The sequence below is a fragment of the Zootoca vivipara genome, chromosome 10 (genome assembly GCF_963506605.1).
Source record: "Zootoca vivipara chromosome 10, rZooViv1.1, whole genome shotgun sequence".
Taxonomy (NCBI): domain Eukaryota; kingdom Metazoa; phylum Chordata; class Lepidosauria; order Squamata; family Lacertidae; genus Zootoca; species Zootoca vivipara.
This window is the reverse complement of record NC_083285.1, coordinates 23,715,006-23,734,826: the sequence shown is the minus strand read 5'-3', so window position 1 is coordinate 23,734,826 and position 19,821 is coordinate 23,715,006. Positions and strand designations below refer to the sequence as shown.

The 19,821-nt window shown below is 39.6% G+C and overlaps 1 protein-coding gene across 1 annotated transcript in view; it reads left to right on the top strand.

The window, feature by feature from the left end:
- The window catches only part of NELL2 (neural EGFL like 2), a 113,867-nt gene that overhangs the window by 32,441 nt on the left and 61,605 nt on the right, over positions 1-19,821 (top strand). The window contains exons 6-11 of the mRNA XM_035128429.2: positions 1,087-1,159; positions 1,316-1,398; positions 3,888-4,016; positions 5,732-5,834; positions 17,331-17,422; positions 19,248-19,350. Of these exons, the coding sequence (XP_034984320.1) occupies positions 1,087-1,159; positions 1,316-1,398; positions 3,888-4,016; positions 5,732-5,834; positions 17,331-17,422; positions 19,248-19,350 (583 nt within the window). The remainder of the gene's footprint in view (positions 1-1,086; positions 1,160-1,315; positions 1,399-3,887; positions 4,017-5,731; positions 5,835-17,330; positions 17,423-19,247; positions 19,351-19,821) is intronic.

Sequence of the window (19,821 nt, the reverse complement as noted above, 5' to 3'; positions counted from 1 at the left end):
TTATTTGTTCCTTCTTGATGAACACCAAATTTCACAGATAAAAGCAATGAACATGAAGGTTTTTTTTTTGTTTTGAAGAAAGGGATCTGGGCTTGAGATGAAAGCAAGGTCTGAAATGATGGATTATGTTCACGGAGTTCTGGGATAATATATTACTATTTTTATGATTATATACTGATTTGTGCATGTGAGATCATTTTTTTTAAAAAAAGAAATGAGACAGCCACTCCTAGCATATATTAAAATAAATAAACAGGCAAACTTGGTAAAGCATATAGGTGAATGGATGTATTAAACCATATAAAATAATTGAAGTATAGAGAGGTAATGACAATGAAAAGATACAGCATAGAAGGATACTACTTTTTAGACCTAAATCTCATGCCTCTTTAATGAAAAGTCAGATTTTGCAAACCCTACCCCTCCCACCCCAAAACCCAGAAAAACCTTGTAAAGTGTAGAAAGATTCACAAAACACAGATATAGTATGAATTGCACCATCTACTTGCAGTTTTCAGCACCTGCTCTCACAGCGTGTTTTTTTTGTAGCTGATTTATGAAGTTTTGCTAACGATGTCCTTGATGACTTGGTGCACAATCTAACATAAAAATCTTTGCAGTACAATATCATAGTTGTGACTTGTACTCCTGCTTTTCAAATTTTATTTAAATGAGTATCTTAAAACTCAGTGAAAGTACAAATTATTTTAAAATTGTTTTTAAAGGTCACTTGAAAGCTTCCCTTCAGTGACTAAATAAAAGTAATGGCAAAGTCACGGCAACTAGTCTCTTGCTGCTTAATTGCACCTTGACATTTAATCTTAAGTCTCTGAAAATGGTTGAATGCATATGTATGTATCAGTGTGTACATGTACAGCTATTTTCTTTCTACTCTGCTCTCCTAATGATATAGTGAGGGAGAGCAAGATATAATAATTTTATAGAAACTGCTTTTTGTGGGTGAAGTACCTGTATACCTATTTTGTGTGCTAGAATGTTTCACATGGAAATGCTAACTTTGTAATATAATGCTGATAGACAAAAAAAAATAACATAATCTTTCTTCCCCCCCCCCCATTTGCTTAGGGCATAATGCAAGATGTGCAATTACTTGTCATGCCTCAAGGATTTATCTCTCAGTGCCCAGATCTTAATCGCAGTAAGTCTGCTACTTCTCATACCATAAGAAACAATGAGATGCACTTTGTTTAATATTTATCCTGCAAGATCTCTCTTGAGATTCAATTGATAATCAATGCATTTTGACAGACTTGGCCTAAGAACAGTTTGACAAATATAGTATTTGTAATTTCAGCATGCCCAACGTGTAATGACTTCCATGGGCTTGTGCAGAAAATTATGGAGTTGCAAGATATTTTAGCCAAAACCTCTGCAAAGGTAACAAGTTCTCAGGTTGCTGTTATTTTTGCTTTTTTTGTGTGTGGGTTGGGGTAAATTGCTGGAACCATTGCTCTATTTAGGGACTTGTACGTATGAATGCACATATGTATATTTTTATGGACACTTTGCCTAATTTTTATTTGTTCTTTGAATAAAAAACTGCACCAAAATCAATGAAAAATATTCAGAACCACTGATTGGAATACAGTGGTACCTCTACTTATGAGCACCTCTGGTTACGTATCCTTCAGGATACGCACACAGCAAAGCCTGAAGTATTTTTATGGGTTTCGCCATGCTCACATGTGCAGAAGCGCTCTACTGTGCAGAACAGGGACCTCCAGTACCAAAAACCTCGGGATCTGACCAGAGCTCTGGAACAGATCCCGTCCGCAACCGAAGGTACCACTGTATGAAGATTTTTTGTTGAGGTTACCTATGGGATTAGTGGCTGTTAGGTTAACAGAATTCTAGGCTAATATAATTCTAATTACTGTCTAATGTATGATGCTAGCATTGCCAAGTCAATTGCATTTAATGAAACAAGAAACACTTTCAGCATCAAATGTCTTGGCGTTAGTAATTTACTTTATAATTCTTGATTAAGACAAATGCAATATTAGTATTAGTGTTATAACATGGGAGATGCACAGAATATTTTCAAGATGCTCCTGAAACCCTTTGACCTTCTTATATTTTTAGTGCACAAAACAGCATTCCTAGATGTTGTGTCTATGTTAATGTGATAATAATTTTACCACATATGAAATACCTGCAACTACTTTATTATGTCCCAAAAATTATACATCAAAAGTTAGGCAAGGGCAAAAAGTTTCATTGTGGATGAAAATTCCTGCTAAAAGTTTTAAAATGAATAAGTGCATAACCCCAAAAAATGATATATTAGGATGTAGGTATTGTCATCACCTCAGGAATGTACTCCAGTATGGTGCAGTGGTTAGCATGTTGGGCTAGGACCCGGTAAGTCAGGGTGCAAATTCTCACTCAGTCATGAAGCTCACTGGGTAACCCTAGTCCATTCAGTGTCTCAGCTTAACCCACATCACAGTATTGTTGTGAGGATAAAATGGGAACTAAGGGAACAATGTATGCCACCTTGAGAGCCTTGGAGGAAAGGTGGGATAGAATTGTATTGAAATAAACAAATAAAAATATAAGAGCTTGTGGGATCAGGCCAATGGCCCATGGGGTTCAGCATCTGTGATACCCTGTTCTCACAGTGGCCAAACAGCATAGCTGCCAAGTCTCCCGTATTCCCCGGAAAACCCCTGTTTTTCCAGCTGTCCCCAGCCGAAAAAACTGATTTTTTTGTTTTCCCCTGGTTTATTCTGGCACGGCGGCCATTTGGGAACTGGGCGGAGCATGCTCAGAAGCGACTTTTGATGCTGCTCTGCCCAGTTCCAAAATGGCTTCAGCGTGACTTCTGGTGGGGCGGCCATTTTGGAACTGGGCACAGCAGCGTCAAAAGTCACTTCTGAGCATGCTCCGCCCAGTTCCAAAATGGCGGCAGTGCTACTTCTGGTATGCTACTTCCGGTCCGGTCCCTTATTTTTCAGAGAAGAACTTGGCAGGTATGCAAACAGAAACATGCCAGCAAGATCTGAGAACAAAACCAGACTCCCCTCCTGTGTTTTCCAGCAACTAGTGTTCAGAAACACATTGCCTCTGACCATGGAGGCAGAGCATAATTAGGGTTGCCAGACTCAATAGAGGACAGGACTTCTGTGCCTTTAATTGCCCTGCTCTCTTTTGAGTCTGTAAACCTTAAAGAGAAACCAGCAGACCCTTTGCTTGGAAATTAAACAAAGGGTCTGCTGGTTTCTCTTTAAGATTTCCAGACTTCCAGGGCAATTAAAGGCACAGAAGTCCTGTCCTCTGTTGAGTCTGGCAACCCTAAGCATAATCTACATTATGTCTAGTAGCAACGGATAGACTTACCCTCCATGATACTTGCCCTTAAGTTCCCTCTAAACAATCATACCCCCAATGCCAGAATAGTGAATATATCTCAAACTAACATTGATCACCACAAGCACTATGCATTAAAACCAGTTGCCACATATGACTCTGGGTTGCTAATGATCATCAGCACAATCTATTTATTATCTGTAATCTTCTGAATGCATTCAGATAAAAAACACACATGTGGACCAATCCTATTCTCAAAGGAAGTCTTTTCCATAGAAGAGATCTGTATGCTCATTCCATAGATAGTTCCTTTGGAATTAATGGAGCAGCCCCTAAGCACAAGAGATATAAATGCACACATTTATATCTAGACTAAGGCATAAAACACCCAGTCATTCTTACAGCCATATTCTGAGTTAAGATGAGATGAATTATATTCAAACTTCATATTTTTGTTCTGAAGTGCTTGATGATACAGGGTGGCTTAAATTGTTGTTATGGTTTTAGTCAAGTCATTTCATGGTTAACATGTCCCTCTCTGTGCAACATGTACCTAGTTGTCCCGAGCTGAGCAGAGGATGAATAGGTTGGATCAGTGCTATTGTGAACGAACCTGCACTATGAAGGGTGCAACCTACAGGGAATTTGAATCGTGGACAGATGGCTGTAAGAACTGCACTTGCATGGTATGGCTGTAAATTTCTTAGAAATTCAGGGACCTGGTTATGCAGCCTGCTGAAAATGTTTATGCATTTTAGACATGAAAAGTTGTCAGATTAAAAATAAATTTGTGTTGGGATGAATTTACTTACCTACATTGTTCTTTATGCATTATGTTGCATTTTCTGTAGAGAAATCTGGCTCTTGCCTATGTGGGGGATGGGGGTGGGCTGTTATGCCCAGTGCTGGAAGGCGAAAGGAAGAGTTATGAAGGAAGATTGGCATGGCCAGGCATATCTTCTCTCTGACTGATGTTACACTGTACAGTGGGCTCAAGGCTCAGGTTGTGGCACAATCTAATAGGAAGGCATATTGAAGGGCCCTTGAAAAGGACTCAAATGTGTTAAACTAGGTTAACTTTATGTGGGACAAAACGAGTTTATATATATATGGCTCCAGTGCAGAAGAAACAAACTATGGTCTTTGGATCAGGTAGAAAGTATATATCCACTTCTGAAGTATAGTGTGTCTGTTTTTAGGGTTCTTTTTTATTTAATAAACACATATTTCTGGAAAAGAAACCTCTCATCCAGTTTCGAGCAATTAAAGTATTTGGAAACAGTAAAAAAATGCAGGATCAATCTACAGAGAAAATCCGAAGCTCTATGATTTTCATACGAAGTGGGCCACACAATGTCTTGTTGTTGGGCCAAGGGAGGGAGGCCAAAATTTGATGCCCCTCCAGCCCTGTGCTGCCTTCCCAAAGCCAGCTAAGCAAGGTGCCAGGCTTTGGAAAGGAGGCACAAGGACCTGGCAGGGTCCTAGAGCCACCCCATCTCCTTCCCAAAGATGTAAGAGTGCTAGAAGGCTTTGGGGGGGGGAGGCTGGAGGACTCTAGGTAGGACATTGTCAGAGCCTCCAGACCTGCTTCCCAAAGCCCAGCGCCTGGCTTACCTGGTTTTGGGAAGGCAGCATGAGGGCTGCAGGGTATGTGTGTCAAATGTTATTGAGTACACCAAAAGAGGCCTGCAAAAGAGGCCCTTGGGCCATGTGTTGGACCGCCCTGCTCTATGCTATTCTCTTTAATGTTTGGGAATGCTCTACAGGAGTTGGAAACCTTCGGGCTCAACATATTGCTAGACTACAACACCTATCATCCCTGACCATTGGCCACGTTAGGTAGGACTGATGGGAACTGAAGTCCAGCAACTTCTGGAGGGTTCACAGAATGCCTAGTATTGCTCTGCGTTTTGTGACCAAAGCATTTCCAAGATTGAAAAGAATAAGGCAGCTTATACAGAACATATCCAACTCACTTTCTTATAAGGATGCCTCATTGCAGACATTTTTTTTTTTACAGGACTATGATATTATTTTTAAACATGCATAATGGCTGTCTTGTGGAAATTATTGGAAAGGTTTTATTCAATAGTGTTTTTATACTTCAGAGTAATCTTCCAATTTGTTCAACTGGCAGAATGTCGGGATAGCAAATGATAAACAACATTGCATTGCTGTCACTATATAAAGAACCCGTTATGTGTGTATCAGAAATCTATGTAGATAGAAACATAAAAATATAGATATATAGTATATTGATTCTAACTTCATAATCAAGACAAGAAAAATTGTGTATTCGGTATGAGATGTTATCTTTTTAAAGAAACCAGTAATTTAAAATAGCGATTTATCTGACCATATTCTGTCAAATTATTTCAAAACAACCTTTTGTTGCTTCTAGAATGGTACTATTCAGTGTGAGGCACTGATCTGCTCGCTTTCTGATTGTCCTCTTAATTCTGCTCCTGCATATATTGATGACAAGTGTTGCAAGGAATGCCAACGTAAGTGGTTGTTTCTCATAGATGTTTTGATGTCTCAGCATTATAACGTTTCTGAAGCTTACATCCTATGCAGTAGTCTCCAGTTTGGATGCAACCATACTGTAGGCATTATTCGTTTAAAGATAAGCATTCGAATACCATTGCTTTCAACAGGTGAATAAATGTATATGCTAAGCTCTCTATTGAAACCAATGACACTTGCACTAATGGCTGGATCATGACTGTAATTACTTTCTGCATTATTGTTTACTGCACTGGTTGCCTATCTGCCACCAGACCAAATTCAAGGTTTGGTTATTGACATATTAAAGCCCCAAACAGCTTGGGACCATGCTGTCTAGTGTTGGTGTTGACAGGGCTGAGCTTGATGGATGAGGGGTCTGACATAGTATGAGACAGCATCTTGTGTATGTAATATACAAGTATATGTACATAATATAATATCCAGCTTCCAGACCTTACAGCTATTGGGTTTATTGTGAGTGGGACAAGCAGTGGCTACAACCTATTGTATTTAGCCTACGGTACTCATACATGCATGAGTTCGAAACCTAGCAGTTTGAAAGCACGTCAAAGTGCAAGTAGATAAACAGGTATCGCTCCAAGCGGGAAGGTAAACGGCGTTTCCGTGTGCTGCTCTGGTTCGCCAGAAGTGACTTTGTCATGCTGGCCACATGACCTGGAAGCTGCACGTCGGCTCCCTCGGCTTATAACGCGAGATGAGCGCTGCAACCCCAGAGTTGGTCATGACTGGACCTAATGGTCAGGGGTCCCTTTACCTTTACCTTACTCATACATGCATATGCAACATTTTTTTAAAGTTCTAGATACTTCAAACGATGTAACAATCAATAATGAATAAATAATGAATCATGTAAGTAAATGTACTATGAGCAGGCTATTAAACTTTATTCTGATAATTAAGTGGTACATGAACTCCTGAGCATTTATAAGATTCAGATTCCTCCATACTTCAAAAGATGATCCTTCCTGTGCTGCAATGGGTGAGTTGGGTGAGTGTAGCTGGCTGTTAACTAGAAGGTTGGTGGTTCGAGCCCACAGTTGTGGGAGGGATTCCTGCATTGCAGAAGCTTGGATTAGATAACTTGCTATATGAAACAACTAATAATTAATCATTTTCCAGTGGCAGAGATGCAGTAACTAGATTGAATATAATTACCTAACTGAATATGATTGGCTTGTTTCTGAATTTCTGAACTAATTTCAGGCTCATATCACTGATGAATCCTTAAATATTTCAATATTCAGAAGGGTCCTTCTAGATAATCTTTGTTACAGCTGTCAATCTCCTTCCAGACTGCATAAGTTCTTGATTTAATTGCAGTGATGGCATAGGCAGTGGAATCATACCAGAACTCAAAATACAGTAGTCTATAATCATAAAATTCAGTAGCAGATGAGCTTTACTCCTGTCTATGAAAATAGGTCTTCATAATTAGCTATAGCTTTAGAAGAAAATAAAATTCCCAGTAGCAGTTCTGCAATCTTTCAAGCTCATAAGCAGGTGGGCAAGCGAGTCTAGGGGCACTGAGTGCCACATAGTGTTTCAGCAGGTGAACTAGCTGAGAGAATGGGCAATCTAGTCAGACAGGGTTGTTCACAGTGGGAGACAACCTCATCGAGCAATGTATATGTGCGAGCCAAAGAAAATCGCAGCTAGAGAGAGGCTGAGGATGACAGAGTAATTGGAAAGATGTAGGTGAAATTAGATGCTTTTTGGAGGCTGCAGGAAGTTCATTGGTTTAAGGATAGAAAACCCAGCAGGCATGTGTTTGCATTGCCTTCCTGTGAGAAGTAGCTGTATGCTTCATTTCTCCTAGAGAAACATTTTAAATAACTGGTTTCAAACCACTAGAGAAGTCCTTATTGCAAGAAGCAAAGGTCCAGTTCATAAAAAAGGCATCAGTGGTGTGTTTTATCACAAAACACTGTAAACCCTGACATTTTTGCGGTTTGAAATTACACCTGTGAAATGAGGTGGTAGGTGTGTGTATTAGGTCAGTCTGGTTTTCAGAATGCTTTGTTGTCAAATAACATTACTTCATTCATAAGGTGTTCTTCGAGAACCAAACTATAAAGCTGTGCATTCTGCAAAAGAGGAATGTTAGGAAATTCGGGAGCAAGTATCAAGACTGACAAGAAAAGAATGATCAGTTATTTGAATCAGATATGTCTACTCTAATTTCATAGCCAAAACACACACTATCTCTCAGTTCACGCAAAACAAAATACGTTGGATATGGGCTACCAAAGTTAAGCACTGTAAAGTTGCATTCAAACCAAATGCCTTTTGATTTAAGACTGTTTAGCTCTGTTAGACTTCAGCGGACTAAATTGACACAGAGTCAAGTAACTGTGCTTACTTGTATTGTGTACAGTGCTCAGAAGCCTACTTTAGTGATCAATGGAAATAATGGCTAAAAATAATGACCACTTTGGTGAGCTGTGATATGATTAACTCATTAAAGGAAATGAGCATTTTCTTTTCATATCACTACAAAATGATAGGAAAAGGCAAAAATTATAAAAGGCTCTATAAATGATAGGTTAAAATCAGATGAAAAGTTTAGATTAGAACAAAAGGAGAAGTTATGCACATTGGTTGTTTATTTTTCATCATATTTTTGTACAGTTCAGTAGAAAATGTTGCAGATCTGCATGTGATATTCCTTTTTACAAGGCTCCTTACAGACAAAGCTGCTAGATTTCACTTCCTTCTCTGTGTGTTTCTCATTTATGGCTTTTCAGACTCCCATCTGTAACTAGCCGTGGTAATGTGAATCTACTGAGTTTTGCAGTGAGGCTTTTTTGTTTTGTGGTGCAAAGCCACTGGCATCATCCAGTGCCTTATTTGTGTCAAAAAGAGATGCAGCTGCTTCATTATTCCCCCACTTGCCATCTAAGAATTTAGACTTTCCTGGGCTGCAGTTCTTTGATCAATACTTTACAACAAATCATGATGTCTTTGAGAAAGCCATAATGCAGTCTTGTAATGGAGGCTAGTAAAGTGGAATAGAGCACTCAAGGAAATGTCCATATAAATTAGAACATGTTATAAGAGCAGATTGGATAAGTGAGTGGTAAGACAGCCTTTGAAAAATATGAAGTCACACTAAATGTTCAGAAAAATTTAAGTCAGTCACCTGCACATGGATGTGGTATTCCCCTAGGGGAAAAAAAACATTTGTTCTTCCCCTGCTTGCCTCTGCAATGGCTTGCACATCTTACCACTGGTCCAAGAATGTTCAGTGCTAATTGCTTATTACCCAGTTGCTGTGCAAAAGCTACAAAAAATAGCAGTAAACTTGTCAAGCATTCTAATATGGAGAAGTTCCAACACTGTGGAGATAAAATTGACAAAGGGTTTCATGTCTCTTATCAGATTAAGAGGAAAAAGCAGACGACAGTGTAATCCTAATTATGTCTACTCAGAAGTAGGCTTTATTGAGTTCAGTGGGTATCACAATTGGGTAAACACATATAGGATTTCAGGATGAACTATGAAGAGACTGTGGCTTGAACTCTGAATATTAAAAATGCTATAACCTCTACGGTTTTTATATTTACATAGTCAACTGATCAAACCTACAGTACTTGGTATTGAGTTGACTGGGTCCCATTGTTGTCACAGAAACTCTCCAATGTAATGCCCTAGCTGAATTGGCTAGATTCAATGGCTTAATTATTTATGAACCCTGTTCCCAAATGTTCCTAAACCTACTTTTGCCCTCCAAAAATAATTTTCATCATGGCAGTGAACTCAGCATATACTGTACTCCCAGCTACAAGCTTGACTTGGAAACACTACAAGCTTGACTTGGAAGAGAACCAATATGACCATGTAGACAACTAGGATCTTTGCAATCAGGGTAGCCACTCTCTTTTCTCCCCTACCCCTCCTTCTTTTATCCACAGGAATCAAAATGCCTATGGAGTTCAGATTGCTGAAATGTGGTACTGTACTCCCAAGTATTTTTCATGGATATGCCCGCAGTGCAGTAGTTTACCCTCAAATATATTTGTGACAGTTGCTGGACCCAAATTAGATAGAAAATAGGTACAGTTTCTGAACCAGTTTAGTTAAAAACTTCCATTAATATACTACTAGCACTACCACCAACACCACTTCCTCACTTTGAACTAAGGCTTCAAGCTAACTGCCCTTATATTGGGCTATGGAGGGGTTGGATTGAGTGGTGCTCATTTGCTTGCTTTTGCTGGCTCAGCTGGCTGCCACAAACTTCCTTGTGCACCCACTGAATATGTGTGTGGGTAGAAGTCCTGTTGGTGATGTCTCTCCCAGTGGGCACTGCTGGAAGACGGTCCCAAAAGCAGCATTCTGAAGGCTGGACTGTGACAGCACAGGATCCATTTGATCCTGAGCCAGTCTCATCGCCAACACTGGGACCAATTGTAATCCAATTGCTTCACCAGCCTGGAGCCAATCTGCCTACCTAACATCTCTTTCCCCTGCCAAACACTGTAACAAGTGGGATGCAGATGCCCCAGTAGGGAGTTAGGATTGGTGTACCACTTTCGTTTCAGCTAAGTCTTGGTATTCTTGAGAAACAGGTAGGAATTGGATAAAATGGTTCATTTTGCTTTTATTTTGATTTGAATGTATCAAAGTTTTCAATCCATTCTTAAAGTACTTGCCTTTGAGCACTGGTTCTGGTAGCTACAGCAAATAGCGTTGTCAGTATGGGAAATTGTGTCAACGTACAGAAAAGAAAAGATCTTATAATGCTAATTAAATAACTTAGAGTTGTTCTGTTTTACTGCCTAAGGTATAAATAATAAAATAGATTGTTTAAGGAAATCTGATTTCATTAAGACCACATGGCACACATACATGAAGCTTGTCTTCTTTAAGGAGTTAAAGGATCATAATATTTGCAGTATTTTGCCAGGGGAGAATTTAAAAAATAATCATACAGCAAATGTGCTTTAGGGGTTTTTCTTTGTTTTCTCCTTTTAAAGAATTTATAATTTATTTTATGTCTAGAAGTTTAGCTCTTTTCCTCTACATTTCACCCTCACCAGGGAGTTTACAGAATACAAAACTCCCTTCAGCTAATTATTACTATAATTTTGTTTCCTGTGCATAACAACGTTTAAGATGTTTTAAGGGACACAGTTTTCATATTGACTGGGAAATGTCATTTTAGCAGTGCTCTAATGCTGTATTCTTAATGCAGGTTAGTTTACAGTCCTAACCCCCAGACATGCAAGCACAGATATGCAGCTATTTCAGTATTCCCTAGCAAACATTTATTCATATTCGTGTGGGGAGTTCATATAACTAAAGCTGCTGCATAGCCCAAACGCAGAAAAGCTGTGACTGGCTGTAAAAGGTAGACATTATACAAATCATTCAGAGTGACTTACAAGTGAAATCAAAATCCAATAATAAAAAGACCCTGTCAGGATCCTTCCAGCTGGGTAGCAGATGACTCTGTGGGAAGGAAGGGATATTTTACACTTTCTATTATCATTTGGTTGAGCTTTCAAGACAAATGTATAGTTATTAGGAAGGGAACAAGATAAAGCCGGTCCTGTTCTGTATTCTATACAGCAGTTTAGTGATCCTTCTGATCATTCTTTAATGATCCCAAACTCTAAGGAGATTTGGAACTCTACAAAAGGTGGCATATGAAGAACTGTTCTATGTAAGGGACAGGATTCCTTCTGCACACATGCAAAATACAATTGTAAAAAATCACAGCCTCAAAAAGGCCATGAAGAAACATACATTCTTGCAGGGGGCATTGCTGGTATTTTCTATACCAGCTTATACTGTACAACCTTTTTGTGTTTAGAGAATGTTAGCTCAAAACTGTCATTGACAATTGCATGTTTTTGTTTAAACCTTCATATAAATGAAGCAAATTGGTTTCTCATGCATGATGGTTTTCCATTGCAGCTGTAAAAGGCATCTTACATTGTTCCGAGGGGAAAAAAACCACATTTTTTTCTGGTTTACACTTTGCAGCATCTGTTTTTTTCAGTTACCATAGTAAGTGGACTGTTGGACTCTCTGTAGATAGATAAATGACAGTGATTCACCCTATATAATCACCACCTTTAAAAATACGTTGGTAGACACTACTAATTCTCAAGCTATGTTTCTAAAATAGATATGGATTATTATGTACTATGCCTCATGTAGGAAATCACCAGTTAGTACTTCCCATCTTCCAGTTTCAAGCTGTAGTCCCTTACCCTTTGAACAAACATTTTTAATTCATTCCTGGAACTGTAAAAAATTCTTTTCCAAAGTGAGTTTATAGATGTAGCCATTGCTACATCTTTTCAGGCAATTGTTTTGTCATCCAATAAACACACAGCGGTAGCTCAGTCAGTGTGGGGGATCAAAATGTAATTTAGCAGTTATGTTTCAGAGAATGCATTTTTTAAGTGCTAGCATTGTAGAGTGTACCGGGGGGGGATCCCACCTAGAGGGTTAGCTCTGCTGATGCAAAATCTCTGTGCCTGCTTCTTTTTTACTACCGCAACCCTATATAACACAGACACTACTTTTCAGGGCCACTCAACCCTCTTGCAAGGATATTGTTTTTTAAGGACAATATAGAGAGGAAGAGAAAGTTGAGTTGCATAGTATTCGCTTATTAAGAAAACACTTTCTCCTCCTTCCCCAGCACAGAACTGCTATGTGGTGCAGAAATTTTATGCGTGGAATGTGGTTGCATGAATGACAGGAGGCACAATTTTGTTGGTTGGTGTCCTAACTGATATGGGGAGCAGCACACTCCCCATTTCTAACCCAAAATACTTTCTAAACCCTTTGATGGGTTATATTGGCAGTCTGCTTTCCCATAGGCATACTCACGGTAGCCAACAAAACTCGGCATTGTTGTCAGCAACTATACCAAATCAATGCCAAATAATTATATTAAAAATAGAAACTTTAGGATGAAAACACCCTAACAGTGCAATAAAAAAATGGAGGACTGGGTGTTACTGGGAGCTAATAAAGTCCTGGGGTCACAGCATGGGTGTCAATTAGACGGTGGACCTTGGCCTCTTCAACTTAGCAGTCACGGATATCTGCTATGTCAGTAGGAAATATTAGGTTACCTGTTTGGAAGCTGAATGATCCAGGCAGATGCTGGATTGTTCATGCAAAGTTTTTGTAACAGAGAAGGGGGGAAACCTAGCAAGTATCCACAAGGCTATCATCTTTGCTGATGGAATTCATTATCATTTGTCTTCCTCAGCACCCTCTTTAGATCTGTTCTTCCTTAATATTATTATTTAAGTGACAGTTGAGTCAATCTCCCTGTGACAAGTTATGTGCTAGATTGGGACTGATGCTTGTATAACATTAGGAAAGCTTGGGAAAGGGCTGCCTGAAAATACCCCATAATTATTATTTTTCTTCTTGATATGCCACAGAAATTCGTTGCCCTAAATGGTGTTTAAATGTGAATGTCAATAGAAACTGGTGTTCTAATTAAAGAGCAATATATAAAGATAATCTCATTGCATGCTAAGTATAGATAGCAACAAAAAAACCCCACAAAACACATTTATAAACCAAGGTTTTCCCCTTTGCAAACAGCTTTTAAAACAGGTGTTATTGTTTTTATATATTTTTAAAAATGATGTAATTGTTATGGTAACACATTTGAGAATAAAGATATTGACTAGTGATCAATTCCTTAAGTGTTTTATTATATTCTGAGTACCCTGAATATTATGCTATAAAATAGTCTAAGAACAATATACAGTATATTCAATCTAACCCCAACAAGGCTTATTGCCAAATACTATTTGAAAATTTAGGGATGACTTGTTGCATAGCTGCAGGGCACATGCTTAGCTCTGTTGGTTTAATTTTCAAGGTAATGCTGGGAAAAGCTTCAATCTGGAACCCTATTGAGTCTCTTTAGTTAGTGCAGTCAACATGAAGCTAGATGGGCCATTGGCCTATTTCAGTGTAGGTTTGTAAACCACAAACTAGCTATGGTAAGCAGGTGAGATTTAACGTAAGCAAATATATTTTCATTTATAGCTTTAATGGAACTATAGCTATTTAAGTCAGGCATGGCCAAACTTGGCCCTCCAGCTGTTTTGGGACTCCAACTCCCATCATCCCTAGCTAACAGGACCAGTGGTCAGGGATGGTGGGAATTGTAGTCCCAAAACAGCTGGAGGGCCAGATTTGGCCATGCCTGATTTAAGTGGATGTATATCACTTCAACAAGTTTATAGAAACTGTATCTTATTACTAGAAAAAACCTGTGTGTCTATAAGATGTTTGGATATCAAACTCTTTTTGCTCACCTGCTATCTACAAAATTCTCCAGGGAAGAGCCTTCAGCAAATATCTGTTGGGAGATTTTGGAAGTGAAGTTTCTGGAAGCAAGCCTGCAGCTAGGAGCTGTCACTCACAGTTTTCTCCTCAAAGCACTAGGGCAAGCCTTGTGCCACTGAAGAGAATTAGGGTTGATCCAGTGCAGTGCTTGAGAGCATCAAGCTGTCATGGTCACTTTTAAGAAAATTCAAGAAAATGAGCTATCCTAGACCTTTTCACCAGTAGGGTGGCTAATCCTGTTCAGCTGAATATCAGTGGAACTAGGCAGTAACAGATTGTTGTAATAATTCTACTTGTTCTTCAAGTTGCTTCTCCCCTCCATATGGATCACACACCACCTGAGATTCCACATATCTATCATGCAGATAGGTGAGAAGGTCAGAGGGTTATACATATGCTGTGAATGTTGTACAGGTCAAGTGTTTGGAATAGATATAATCAAGACATGCATGTTCCAAGTACATCCATCTAATATAGAGAGCTGCAGAGAGCAGAAGCTGTTTAAATATTCAACAATGGAAAAAGGGAAATGGAACTGCAGTACAGTATTCAATACAGTATTTAACTATCAGGTTGTTTTTGACGGGCATGGTAGCGCAATCTAGGCATTTCAGCATACATTCACTTTACAAACTATGCCTAATTAGGTTGCAATGATTTGATAATTAATTTGGCTAGAATCATTAGTCAAAAACACTTTGATTTACTAAAATGTTCCTCACTGATTAGTGCCATGGTTTTCTGCAATCTGAACATAGATATATCGCTGAAAAATATAAACAATGGGTTGGATCCAGACTTGTTATGCAATCCCAAGCATGTAAGCTCCACTGAGTTCAGCAGGACCTACTCTTGGGGAACTGTGTATGGTGTGCTTAAAGTAGAACAACATGCTATGCTCAGTTAAAATAGATCCACAGCTGAAAATAGTTTATCTGGTGGCCCTCAAAAAATATAGCTGGTCATTTGGATCTTTCAGATCAAATACTTGTAGGTGAGGCATTTCAAGGACGGTAAACCAATTTGCTCTTGACTAAAACGACATTGCAAATGGACTATCTCTCACTCAGTGGATACATTTAAGAAAAGCCCACTGTTGTTATTTCTGTGATATTTCTGGAACAGAAGTTAAGATGAATGAAGATAAAACAGCCCAATAGGGAGTTATCAGTGACAGAATAAACACATTCTCATTCCTAGGAGGGATGCCGACAGGCATAAATGAAATCTTCACTGGACATTGCGCTTACATACTTCAGTTCAAGATGACCTGCCTTTCACCCTCATTTCTAGGGTCAAAATACACATCAAAATTCTGTTGGCATGGGAAACTGATACATACAGGCTTGTGAAATTTGCAGTTAAGAGGCAAAATGTGTGTGTGTGTGTGTGTGTGTGTGTGTGTGTTCTCTTTAAAAGGATATAGCTACTTCAAGTGGGGAATGCTGAATAAAAAGGTAAAGGTAAAGGGACCCCTGACCATTAGGTCCAGTCGTGACCGACTCTGGGGTTGCGTGCTCATATCGCATTATTGGCCAAGGGAGCCGGCGTATAGCAGCACACTGAAACGCCGTTTACCTTCTCGCTGTAGCGGTTCCTATTTATCTACTTGCACTTTGATGTGCTTTCGAACTGCTAGGTTGGCAGGAGCTGGGACCGAGCAACGGGAGCTCACCCCGTCACAGGGATTCGAACCGCCGACCTTCTGATCAGCAAGCCCTAGGCTCAGTGGTTTAACCCACAGAGCCACCTGGGTACTTCAAGTGGGGAATGCTGAATAGAGCACTCCATATCTTGCTTTGGTGGAAAGCAAAGTGAATTGGAAATGGAACTTGGTGTAATTGATCACTTGGCATAGATGGTTCCAGTAATGGCACACTGAACAGGAGAGAACTAGATTTCTCCATACACAACTTATCTGAACAGACCTTCTAAGCATATGGATGCCTCTGAGCACATAGACAGTTCCCCAAAAGAAAGATGCAACCACAGACAGCTGCATCACATATTATGTTGGCATACATGTACAGTGGTACCTTGGTTTAAGTACACAATTGGTTCCGGAAGTCTGTACTTAACCTGAAGTGATTTTCCCACTGAAAGTAATGGAAAGTGGATTAATCCATTCCAGACAAGTCCGTGGAGTGCTCAACCTGAAGCGTACTTAACCCAAAGTATGAGTGTAATTGGTTCTGGAAGTCCGTACTTAACCTGAAGCGTACTTAACCTGAAGCGAGCTTTCTCATTGAAAGTAATGGAAAGTGGATTAATCCATTCCAGACGGGTCTGCGGAGTACTTAAACTGAAAGTACTCAAACCGAAGCATACTTAAACCGAGGTATGACTGTAGTAGAAAATACTAGAAGACTATACTTGCTTGCTCCTTTCCATCTATGCTGGTGGTCTTCTCTGTTACTTACCTTGAATTTATAATATTTTTTATTTTAACAAAAACCCCAAATGCTTAAAACTTCAACGACAGCATTGCCACTATTTCATTTCTTTACAAGAAAAGACTGAAATTCTCAAAGGTCTTGGGATTTGGCTTTATTATTAGTATGTATTAAATTTGTATACTGTCCTTCATCTGAAGATTGCAGGGCAGTTCACAACTGAAAAATACAAAATGAGAACACATAATACACAATAAAACAAAAACAAGAAACAGGCCAATAGCCCCTTCCCTGCAAACACATTTTAGAAAGCCCTAAAATCAGCTGAGCGCCTGGTTGAAGGAAACCGTTTTCACCTGGTGCCTAAAGATATGTAAAGAAGGTGCCAGGTGAGCCTCCCTGGGGAGAGCATTCCCCAAACAGGGAGCCACCACAGACAAGGCCCGTTCTTGTGTTGCCACCCTCTGGTCTTCTCATGGAGGAGCTACATGAAGACAGATAGGAAGTCCACCTATAAAGCATCCCATTCATGCTCTGACCTTGAACCCAGTTATCCCACAACCAGACACTTTTCTATCTAATTTACAGTGCCTATGTTTCTATGTGGCCATTACATTATGTCTAAGCTTACATGGTCTCGCATGCTCTGCCAGTGTCTTAAATGTGAAATATGCTCGGGGTATTTAATGTAAAACTTGTGTACCTAAATTAAACCAAAGTTTTGTACTATTTTCAATTCTGCAGCGATATGTGTGTTTGAAGGCAAAACATACTTTGAAGGTGAAAGAGAAACCGTACGTTCAAACTCAGGGGATTGCATTCTGTTTGAATGCAAGGTAAGATCACAGTTGGCTTATTCTCTTCCTTGTAATGTGTCCTTACCCATAGTTAAACCTGACAAAAAAATATGGTCGCAGTGGCTTTTTAGGTTTGCTGTGTTAATATATAAATATATATTTATATGGGGTTCTATGTAAGTTTAAGTCCCTTAGTAGTACAGTGGTGCCTCGCTAGACGAATTTAATTCGTTCCACGGGTCTTTTCTTATAACAAAAAACTCGTCTAGCGAATCCCATAGGAATGCATTGATTTTTTGGAGGGACATTTTTTTTGCCCATAGGAACACATTAATTGAATTTCAATTCATTGCTATGGGAAACCGCGATTCGCTAGACGAATTTTTCATAAAACGAATTTGTCTAGCGAGGCAACCTCCGCTCGAAAAATCCTTGCGTTAAGCGGAAATTTCGTTAAGCAGGGCATTTGTTAAGCAAGGCACCACTGTATGCTTGTTTTGCAAGACAAATATTTTGGAAAAGTGGGGTGTTATTGAGCAAGAGAATGCTTAAGCAGGTTTCTGGTAACATCGCTGCACAATATATTGTGCAACAGTTGCACAAACAGTTTTTGCCAGTGCAGCTGTTGCATAGGATTCCTTTGTTGAACATTATTATTAAAACTCATCTGACACAGCAGGGATAGCCCATACCAGGGGTCAGCAAAGTTTTTCTGGCTTGGGCCAGTTCACGGTCCCGCATACGCCGCAGTGGGCCAGAGTGTCACGTGCACATGCATGCACATGCATGCACAAACACTATTTCCAGCGTGCCTTCTGGCACGGAGGAGGTATGCGCAGCTTCCTATTGGCTGCAGGAGCTTCCTGCAGCCAATGGGAAGCCGACCAGAATCGCGGAAGGCGGTCTCCGCTCTTCTCCGCACCAGTTTAGCGTCGTGCACGGGAGCCCACCGAGTGGCTATCGGGGGTCCATGGGTCGGTTAAACGACCTCGATGGGCCGCTTGTGGTCCATGGGCCTTAGGTTGCCAAACCCTGGCCCATGCGCTAGCAGACAGAGGATGTTGGATACGGTCCTGTTTTGTTTTGATTTCAGTTATCTGAGGAGAAGATTGAGAGCAAGTTTCAAGCCTGCACCTTCCACTCTGTCATTTCCTTCATCATTGGTAGAAATGAACAGAATAACCAGGAAGTTCTCACATTTGGGACCTGATCCTTATATATTAAATTCACTTCTTTATAATTATAACTTACTAATAAGCTCTGCACCACCCTAGCCACACTGTGTACAATATTTCACTAACTTTGTAAAATTGTTTCATTATAATTATTGAAAGGTTGAGTAATAGGGGATTTTGTTAGTGTTTTTGCTTTTACTTTAAAGCTGAATTTTATACAAAGTTTCTTCCTCCAAACAATACTTTCCTGACATATGGCTATTGACTTTTGTAGAGAGAGAGAAAAAGAATATTGATAAAACTGAGATCAGCTAATTTAAGCTTCTGGATTGTTGTGAGAAAGGAACTCTGAAAGAAGAATGACATTTGAGTTTCTTCTATCTGTAGCAACCTGCTAGTAATCTATATCAATGAAAGCATCTGTCCTTTAAAAAATTTTTTGAAAACATTTCAGGAAAATCACAGCAATTTGGGGTAGAAGGGAAACTATTCTTAGTATTTTAATTAAACATTTTGATTCATTGCTTCTCTATGGTTTTGTGCCTATGGATTTTGTTATGAGGTTGGATGATGACGGAAAAACCTGGCTGATGAGTATCTTACACTTTCCAGCTGCATTTTTATTGCATGCTTTAAATCTGCATATTCTGGTGTGTTTTTTAAGTACATAATCATCTCCCCCCCCATAGGACTACAAAATGCAACGTATCGTGAAGTCAGATTGTCCCGCCTTGAACTGTCCTGAATCTCAGCAAATCTCCTTACCTAACAGCTGCTGTAAAGTTTGTAAAGGTAAGGCAAATGAAAGAATTTACTCTTGCAACCACACGGGGAAATGAACAGCTGAGATACAAAGATTGAGTGAACTGGAGCAAATATTATTCATTCATTTAACCCAAAACTGATCTCCATGTGGAAACCAAGGTGCGGGATGTACCTAATAGAATGTGGGTGAGCCAACCTGTGAATGGTTCCTCTACTTTCTCAAGCATCACCCTCTCAAGTGAGTAAGATCCACCCCATCTTTGGGGCCCCAGCAACTCCAGGCAGATGTTACTTGTTGGTACCAAAGGCGCTTCTTAACCATGCCACTGAGTCCCACAGCCCTGAAGGCAAGTCTTAGGGCTACGCCACGTACCCTTAAAGATGCCTGAAGTTGCTTGCTAAACCTAAACTGCGTCATAACTACCTGCACCAACCTTATAACGTGGTCAATTAACAAATACTATCCCTCCTCTAAGTATCAGGCTCCCACATCAGTAC